We start from the raw sequence: 9863 nt of genomic DNA, 5'->3' as shown, positions 1-9863 counted from the left end.
GAAGGAGAAGAGGGGACACATGTTGATGTAGAAGAGACATGAAGAAGAGGGGACACATGTTGATGTAGAAGAGACATGAAGAAGAGGGGACACATGTTGATGTAGAAGAGACATGAAGAAGAGGGGACACATGTTGATGTAGAAGAGACATGAAGAAGAGGGGACACATGTTGATGTAGAAGAGACATGGAGAAGAGGGGACACATGTTGATGTAGAAGAGACATGAAGAAGAGGTTACACATGTTGATGTAGAAGAGACTTGAAGAAGAGGGGACACATGTTGATGTAGAAGAGACATGAAGAAGAGGGGACACATGTTGATGTAGAAGAGACATGGAGAAGAGGGGACACATGTTGATGTAGAAGAGACATGAAGAAGAGGGGACACATGTTGATGTAGTAGAGACATGGAAAAGAGGGGACACATGTTGATGTAGAAGAGACATGATGAAGAGGATTTTGCATAATAGGTGACCTTTAAAGTTAGTTTCNATGAAGAAGAGGGGACGCATGTTGATGTAGAAGAGACATGAAGAAGAAGGGACACATGTTGATGTAGAAGAGACATGAAGAAGAGGGGACACATGTTGATGTAGAAGAGACATGAAGAAGAGGGGACACATGTTGATGTAGAAGGGACATGAAGAAGAGGGGACACATGTTGATGTAGAAGAGACATGAAGAAGAGGGGACACATGTTGATGTAGAAGAGACATGAAGAAGAGGGGACACATGTTGATGCAGAAGAGACATGAAGAAGAGGGGACACATGTTGATGCAGAAGAGACATGAAGAAGTGGATTTTGCATAATAGGTGACCTTTAAAAGCCCAAAGGAATTATAAATCCTTTTTAGATCAGGAGAATGCAGGAAATCAGATTCTGCATAATTAAGTGTTGTGCACGTCTTGCTTTTCATGTCATCAGGGTTGAATAAGACATGAATGAATATGTCTTCTAAGGGGATTTAAGGTCCTTGTTGCACGTGGTGTGTTTTCAGGACTCCTGTCCACAGGCAGCTGATGGTGGCCATGCTGCTCCACTCCTCCTCTCCCCGAGTGTTTCAAGCTGCTACCAGTGCCATCTCAACACTGCTCACACACAACAGTGAGTCTCCAACACTATCATTGAGATTCAAGCAACTATAATCAACGTTTTTGAGCTTAACTTAAATGACAAGTCTTTTTAGTAGCCATGATATAAACCTGCAAAGAAAATATTAAATATACAGATGTCAAAAAATTCTCCAAATGTGAATTAAGTTGCCATAAGCCATTTTGGAAAGTTTTAGGTTAACATTTTATTGGATTTACCAACACAATTGTACATAAAGGTTTCAACAACTTTAGATTTTGAGCCTTTTTTAGTCAATACTTTTCCAGTGTGGGTCTAAAACATTAATGAAGTTTGTTAATCATCAACCATTCAAGATGGAGGTTGTTTTCATTTGATAAGAGAGAAAGACATCAGGGTTTATTTACAATTATACATTTTTTCTTTTTTTGTTAACTTCTAGGATATCTCGATGTTGTATTCTCAGATTGTTTGACCGATTGCAGGTTTATCATCCCAGGTTCAGCATGTTTTGTTGGCTCGTACAGTGAATGTCTGCCTGCTCTGTCTGCAGGTAAGATGCGCTCTCTGCTGCTGTCCAGTGGCCTTCATGTCAACTTAGTGGAGATGATGAAGAAACACTCAAACTCGGTTGAAGTTTCCATCAGCGCCTGTAATCTGCTCAAACTGCTCTTCCAGGGAAGGTGGGCAAAAACACAGTTTGTCCAATTTGGGGGTCATTAAGGGTAAAATGAAAGCACAACAAGGAGTAGACTTTTTCACAGATCGTCCACATTTGTCTCGAGTGCTTTTATTTTCAAACGTGTTTATTATGAAGTTATAATCTTCAAGGAATGATATTTTCTCAACCTGTGTCTGTGCGTCTGCAGGACGGCCAGTCTGGATGAGCTGACCATGGCCATGACTCAGATCCTGATCAGCATGAAGGTCCACAACTTCCAGCCGGAGGTTCAGCTGGAGGCGCTGCAGGCCAGCCTCGTCTTCCTCTGCCCAGGTGACACATCAGAGGTCACCTGACTAGGACATGTTGAAGTTATATGCTGATCTTTTCTAGGAATCCAAGGCAGAAGCTCTGGGTGCTGGTGTTCAACCTGCAAAGGATTTGTTAAAAGGGTGAAAGAAGCATATACTGTGAATTCACAGGTGTGGGTACGTGTAAAACCAAATGCACTAAGGCAGTGATGGAGAACAAAAATATGTTTGTATATTTTGACTGCGCAATAAAGCATGCACCTGTATTAACGAGGCAGTCTGACAGCAATCGAGCATCATCATAAATGGCATTAATATAAGCACAATAACACAAAATACATTTGAAGGTTTATTTGGTAACCTTTTTACGACCCGCCCTCTACTTAATGGTAGAGACTCATTGGGGAGACCCGCAACATAAAATACAACACAGCAAACAAAAGGAGGGGCCTGGGCCAGCCACACCACGGGCCGTAGGACCCAGAGCTTCCCTCCGCTACCCAGAAACCTAACAAATCCCTGCGGGAGAAAACAAAGCCGCGAAAACCTAGACTACCTATTACTCCAGCGTACATAAGACACAAAACATGGGAATCTACAGATCCTGAAGCAGTAAAAGGAGGAAGACCACGGAGAACCTCCTCCGGCGTTAAGATTGGGGAAGAGACTCTTCTCCTCCAGCTTCTGCTTTTCAAGTCCCCAGCTGAACGTAATTAGGACACCTGGGGGAGGCGGAGCCAGGGGCGGACCAGGTGTGTCTGTGCAGCAGAGAGACAGAGAGGAGGGGAGCACGTAACAAACCTCAACAGAAGCTTTTTTTTTATTTTATGAACAGCAGATGAATTCTAATGTTGCTATTCAATAATATATAATAACATTGTACGTGTGGGGGAAACTTCTGTAGCAATAGGAGTCAGGACTCAAAGAGACACGAGGAGAGCTGGAGCTTTGATGGCAAACACTGACGGTTTATTTGGAGCTTCGGCCGGAGACAAGTCCTAGAGCCACGATCCGACCACACGGGTTAGTTGCTACAATCAATTGTGAAGAAACCTTCCTCTCGCATGATGTTTGAACTGGTTTGGAGGAGGGTAATCCACATTCTTCACTAGATAGTCTAAACAGCTGGGGACAGTGGATTACTTGCAGTTGACGCTAATGGCCTCGAAGATTTCACACCTTGGAGTCATCAAGCCCCGAGAAGGAAGCGTTCCAAATGTCCCCATAACAATAAACTATGTTTGACCGAAAGATGCCCGGTCACAAACTGGCAACAACAACAACAAATGTCTGAAGCAGCCCCCTCCTTAAGGGAGATAACAGATGCCAAGGTTGGTCATAAACGTCAGAGGGCAAAACATCTATTGCCTAACGTTAGATCTTTGTCTTTCAATCGGATGTAGGAACCCACTGCTGCTGTCATAAATTGCATTTAATTGGGAATTCCGGCAATTAAGTCTAAAGGGAACAGCGCTAAACACAGACTTCGTGAAGGTCAATAACGCATCTCATAAACAATATCCAGTATTGTGTAAACAAAGCTGTTTCGGTGCTGCTTCTTCTCTGCTTTTAATTTCTATTACTGAGGTTACAGTGTCCTCTGTCTCCGCCCGCAGCACTGAACTCGTAACACTGCTAATGAGATTAGAGATGAGTGACAAAGGAGCGGCTGTGTGTGTGTTTGCCGCTCTTTCTTGACTTTGCATGGTGTGTTGAATTCCCAGACCGCAGTCTAAGAGAGCACGGCGTCTCTGTGGCAGACCCAGACATGGCTGACGTTTCCCTGAAGGTCCTGAAGAACCAGTGTGTGGTGGAAGGAGCTCACACACTCTACCTGGAGGTTCTCAACAGGGTATGAACACATGAACAAACCCTCTCTCGTATTAGGTCCATTTCCTTCCCGTCTTTATGCACTATCGTTCAATAAAATGCTACAGATATCCTAACACAAAGAGAATACTAAATGTCCCCCTAACAGGATTTAGTGTAGCAGGACAGTACATATAGTTCTCATTCATTACACGGATTAAACACAGCTCATCCATTCATTACAAACATTGCACAGTCGCTTGTCTTGCATATTAAACATCGGAGGAGTGTGTAATTGTAAATATTTCTGTAAAGAACGTGCCAGTAGAACGAATAGTTTGAATGGTGGACACGTTTTTTTGTTCCGACATGGTTGTTTCATCCCCCGCTGCCTGAAGGTGGGGGCGGGGAACGTTGGCAAAAAACACAAAAAATTCAAAAGCTTAAAAGGAATTATTTTATGTTTAACTTTGAGCAATTTTGCCATTTAAAGAATTATGTTACTAAATAAGATACAAACAGCTTTGACCATATTTTAACACAATGACTGAGTTTTTATTATTGATAACTATCTAAATGAAAAACGTAAATATATAAGGCAAGTCTTTATGAATGTAAAATAACAATGTAAATATTTGTTTTCAAAGCTGTTGCTCATGCAGTCTAATATAATAATTCTTCCTTCCTACCTTCATAAAACGTATAATGTTCAATATTGTTGGAACATACAGTAAAGTGGTTAAATCAACTTGTGTCACCAGAATGTACCTGGGGTCAAAGCATATTACATATTATATACACTGTAAGGTTTTCCCTCTTTGGTTCACGGACGGTACTTTAACATGAAATATGTTTAACATGATACTTGTGTGTGCAGTTCATCAGCACCGAGCTCATCCAGAGGAGTGGCCTGAAGGTGCTCTCCTCTCTGGCTGACTGCTCCGGTGCAGTGGACCTGCTCTGCCAGCAGGGGGCGATCGACACGGTGCTGCACACACTACAGATGTTCCCACAGGACAGAGGTATGGACATGAGTCAGAAATAATCATAACGTAAAGGAACTTATGTCACAAATTCCCAATTTCCTCACCAATAAACTATTCTGATTCTGAATCTAATAAGCCCCCCGTAAGGTGAATTTCCCCCTATGGGGTTCAATAAAGGTTAATCTTAATCTTAAACGGTACTTTGGTTTAATTTACTTTAGGAAATAGTAATTAGATCCCGGAAGAGTTCCAGAAGAAATCGGTTTCTTTGACTAAAAGTCTACTAAAAACTGAAATGTTCCCCATTTGAACATTTTAAACATTATATCAATATTAGAGAGGAGTTATCTTGCTTTTTCTAACTTCCCGTCTTCTTCCAGAGATTCACTTCTGGGGTCTGACGCTGCTCAGCTTCCTCGTGTCCAAGAAGAAGCTGTCGAGGATGATCGTTCCTGTTCTGGCCTCCGTCGTGGTCGCCTCCCTCCTGCAGTACAGAGACGACTCCGAGATGCACCTCAAGGTGACTTTAAAACGGCATACATGTTCAATATCTCTTTACATTTCGTCCTTGACAGCCTGTCGAAAATTAGCAGTTGACTGGATACTCTAAACAAAACTGAAACTCATAGAAATGAACTTTGTTTGCTTTATGAAGTAGAGTCATTATTATAACATTTGAACTGCTTAGAATCAAAGAAAAAGGTAGTCTTATTTCTCAGAATTAGAAAACAATAAATAACTTTTGCTTGTATATTTCCATATATGCGCGTTACGTTTTACATTAACAGTCTTAATGCTATCTAGTGATGTTACATGTTTATGTAGTTGCCGATGCTCTGCAGAAGCTCAGACTGTTGCACTAAGAGTAGACGGTGTTCACTTTAAGGCGAGTCTGTATATTGAGAATGTATTATACTTTACTCTCTAAGTGAAGCTGACATGACTTCTCTCTGGTGGCGTGTCCACAGTGTGTTCAGGTGGCGTTGAGGATGCTGGACGCCTGTTCAGGAGCAGCTGCTGAGCTGCAGAGAGAAGGCTTTGACAGACAGATCTTCCAACACCTCAGAGAGGAGCCGCCCGACCACTGCAACACTGCTGTGAGTTCATCTCGGCTGTTTTTATATTGTGTCTTCTCTTTCTCATCACAACAAGAGAACAAGAGGTACTCTTTATCCAAATCTCACACACACACACACACACACACACACACACACACACACACACACACACACACACACACACACACACACACACACACTTGATTGAATTCCTTTATCTTTCAAAATGAATGTATCTTCATGTAACTCAAGGGATTTTCAGTCTCATGTCCTTTGCTGTGTATCTGCAGACAGTCAGGTTCACTCTCAGGCCGTACCGTACACACACAGCAACACACAGCACAAATTGAATCTACAGGACATACCAGACATGCCTATTACATGTTCTTTACTTCCTTAGATAGCGTATTTGCTAGAAAGACTGGAAATACTATGCTAATTGAATAAATTGATTAGTAAAGGAAATGTTTAACTCCGTCCCCTCTTTCCCTCTGTGTGTGTGTGTGTGTGTGTGTGTGTGTGTGTGTGTGTGTGTGTGTGTGTGTGTGTGTGTGTGTGTGTGTGTGTGTGTGTGTGTGTGTGTGTGTGTGTGTGTGTGTGTGTGTAGCTGCGTAAGTCAGTGTGCCTGGCTCTGTCTAAGATGTGGTGTGACTACCAGCTGCACTGCAGTCTGCTGGAGAAGGCCTGCGAGGACGGAGACGCCACGTTGGCCGAGTGTCTGATCGAGCTGGGAGCCGACATCAACAGGAAGACCAAAACAGAGTCGCTCATCTACAAGGTCAGAGGTCACACAAGCTCACCGGCCTCCATGAAGGAAAATAAGTTCACTATGGGATTGTTTACCAAATTGAGTTACCCACAGGAAAAAGTATAGCATGCTAACACACTTAACAAACATTATACCTGCTAAACATCAGCATGTCAGCATTGTTATGTGACCATGTAAGCATGTTAGCATGCTGATATTAGCATTTAGCTCAAACACCAGCATAGCTACCTAGAGTTTAGTTTATTTTTATCGTAAATTGAATTGATCTGATATTAAGACAAAATAGGCGACCAAATATAATTTTTAAAGCATTACTTTAGGCACTGATAAGTTGTTTAGTGCATGTGTCAATATTTAAGATATCTTATAGACCAATAATGCCCTTTTTGTATTTAAATTGTATTCAACTAAACCCAGTACATCCATGAAAGCAACATACAAATACATACAATATTTAGCAAATGTATAGTTTGAATGCAAACAAACATTTGTAATCAAACTAGAAAACAATATTACAAATGTTATCAAGTATTTGATGCCAGATGTTGGTAATGGGCCGTCTTTGCTATTACATTTCAAACTCTACCAAATGAAACTGAATCACCGAATCAGTGCTATAATAGATAGGTTAATCAATGACTAGATGAACTTGATTTCAACCTCTCGTCTGTATTTGTCAGGTGTGTGAGCGTGGGGGGCCTCTGGAGCTGGTGGAGCTGCTGCTCAGCCACGGGGCCCACGAGCAGCACCTGCGCCGGGCCCTGGCTGTGAGCGTGAAGCGGGGCGAGGGTCCCACCGTCATCCAGCTGCTGGGCCGCCTGGGGCTGGACCTGAACAACAACGCCCTCTGCCTGGGGGGCTTCAGGCTGGGCCGCCTGGACGCCGCCTGGCTCAGCTCCCTGCTGGGGGAGAGGGGGAGGACACACAGCCTGCGATACAGAGACAGTAGGCAGCGCATTCATTACATCTGGGTTTTGGACAAAGAAATTAATTTGACCTTTCTGACTAAACTAAATGTATGTTTAAGAAAATGTATAAAGAAAGTGTAATTAGACGGTATGAAGTTGTGTTCTGGTTTTATGTTTCAGTATTTGTAAGCAACTGTAACTGAAAGAATATTGCTTTTATTTGACGTTTTTATGGTTCTTTCATTTTTGTAAGAAGGGGCAGGTAAAATAATATGTTCTTCTCCCTGCTCCTTTCCACCATGCGCGATCAAACAACCAGTATAAGTGTACAGGTTTTGTAAAGTGTACATGTTTTGTTTTAAAATAACTGCCATGTGTGGAATAAACAAATAAATAAACATAAAAAATAGTCACACATGGACTTATTAGTAGTTCGTATTCTTTCATTACGACTAATGATGATTTCATTTCTTGCTTTGTTTTTGGAAATTTCACCGATGTTGATTGCCGTTATACTTAGATATGTTTTTGTGTCCCGATTTTGATTTCCCGTTGGCCCAGGTGTCTTAAGGATTTGAGTGAGATTTGTGATTGATTCGATGAGATGTGAGATTTGATTTGGAGTGAGATCTGCTGTATTGATTAGGTGTGTTCAAATTGGGGTCTTTGTTTATCGGTTCATCGCTGCTGGCCGTAGACATGGATGTCTCGACACGACGAGAGCAGGGTCCTTCGAAACATTATTAGAGGTCCGTCCACACGCGGCCGACACGGCGACTGCTAACCCTCACGCAGCGCCGGGCCGCACGAAGGTTAGCGTTTAGAAGTCTCCGCCTGGTCCTCCTACCGTCGGTTACGGCCCTCCCGTTGGCGTGTCGGAGTAAATGTATCTTGTGTTGTGTCGCCTTTGTGAAGTCTGCTGGTCCCCTTCCGTCGTCGGGCATTGTCAGGGGTGTCTACTAACCTAGAAATGCAGCCCAATAACCTTCTTGATCTGTACGTGATACCATCAAAATATTGACGTCCGCTGGTGACACTCCTAGAGAGAGAGAGAAAACTTCACTTCAGTAGTGTGTGAGCTTACCATTGTAAGTCTTGGTTGAAGCTTTGACATCTGAAAATAAATAGAATTGGACCTTGTGGTACTCAATTAAGGCGTCAGGAGGACATGAGGTTAAGTAGACTTGAAGAAGGGTGTAGTTTTCTTCCACTGGAGCTAACCAAAGTCAGAAAAAGAATCTAATAAAGAGGAGTCAAGTCACACACCAGATTTGAAAGACTTAAGTACCGCATATCTAGACCTATTTCAGGGAAAAATTCGGACCTATGTAAACGACGGACAATTGAGTTTCCAGATTTGACAGTGAACAGGTATAGTTACATTGTGGGAATTAACACGAGACACATCAGCTTCACGGACAACAGAGAGGCTAGAAAGTGGTAGTGAGAGGTAGCAGCAAAGTCTCTTGTCCGAACAAGCAGGCGCCCTCTTCTTCCGGACTTCAACCCCTCAGCGAGCGAGAGCAGGTCTTTTCATAGGTCTCCAGTCCGTCGCCAGCGGGCCTCTAGACTGTCTCCTGGCGACCTATGAGACCTGGAGACCTTTAAGAATTACAATGGAGCGGTCTAGTATGGAGTGGAATTTCTGTCTTACCGTCCCCTTAAATCGTGTCCGACGTGCTGAAACTGACTACAACGTTAACTCTATACTAGGGTTACACCCTTCCCTCACTAGAAAAGCCGTACCAGATAAACAGAATTACAAAAATTATAATACTAGAAAAAAAATTTTCTCTTAGACATGGTTTATTTATTACAAAACCAATTCAGATCTCGTCACCAAGGGGTTTCACACCCCGCGCGGGGGGGACAACGTCATCTTTTTAAGGTTGACATCGCTGGCGCATGTAATTACCCTTTGGGATTTACAAACTCGTGGGAGATACTTGCCAGTTCGATGGGGGTGTCGTGGGAGTTTTCTTTAGAGACCCCGCGGCGGTGACTCGGACTGAACAACAACCCCCCGGGCTGAAAAAAAAAAGAGGTTTCCCCCCCCGGACTGTCTTTTTCAAAACCCTTGGTGACGAGAATCTCCTTATGTTCAAACATCCGAACCTGAGTCGGTTGAGGTGTTATGAGTAGTTTTACCTACACATAATGTACCAAATCGCAACTGTGTTCTATGACAGGAAGGACTTTGAACTTATAACTTGATCAGTATTATACGCTAAGTGATTTTACAGGTTTATTGAAACGTCTGGAATTTCTTTCATTCTGCCCCGACGTT

At 42.8% G+C, this 9863-nt stretch overlaps 1 protein-coding gene across 1 annotated transcript; it reads left to right on the top strand.

Annotated features, from left to right (window-relative positions):
* The first annotated feature begins 1004 nt into the window (after window positions 1-1004).
* LOC104954855 (leucine-rich repeat serine/threonine-protein kinase 2-like) lies at window positions 1005-7717 on the top strand. Its single transcript, XM_010782044.1, has 9 exons — window positions 1005-1107; window positions 1628-1757; window positions 1944-2068; window positions 3771-3898; window positions 4733-4877; window positions 5222-5361; window positions 5810-5938; window positions 6507-6677; window positions 7349-7717. Exons 1-9 carry the CDS (start codon window positions 1023-1025, stop codon window positions 7715-7717), a joined length of 1422 nt encoding a protein of 473 aa, XP_010780346.1. The 5' UTR covers window positions 1005-1022.
* The last annotated feature ends 2146 nt before the right edge of the window (window positions 7718-9863 follow it).

This window comes from Notothenia coriiceps, unplaced genomic scaffold (assembly GCF_000735185.1).
Source record: "Notothenia coriiceps isolate Sejong01 unplaced genomic scaffold, NC01 NC01_scaffold00024092, whole genome shotgun sequence".
NCBI lineage: Eukaryota > Metazoa > Chordata > Actinopteri > Perciformes > Nototheniidae > Notothenia > Notothenia coriiceps.
Note: the sequence above shows the minus strand (reverse complement) of the source record. Positions and strands in the feature narration are given on the sequence as shown.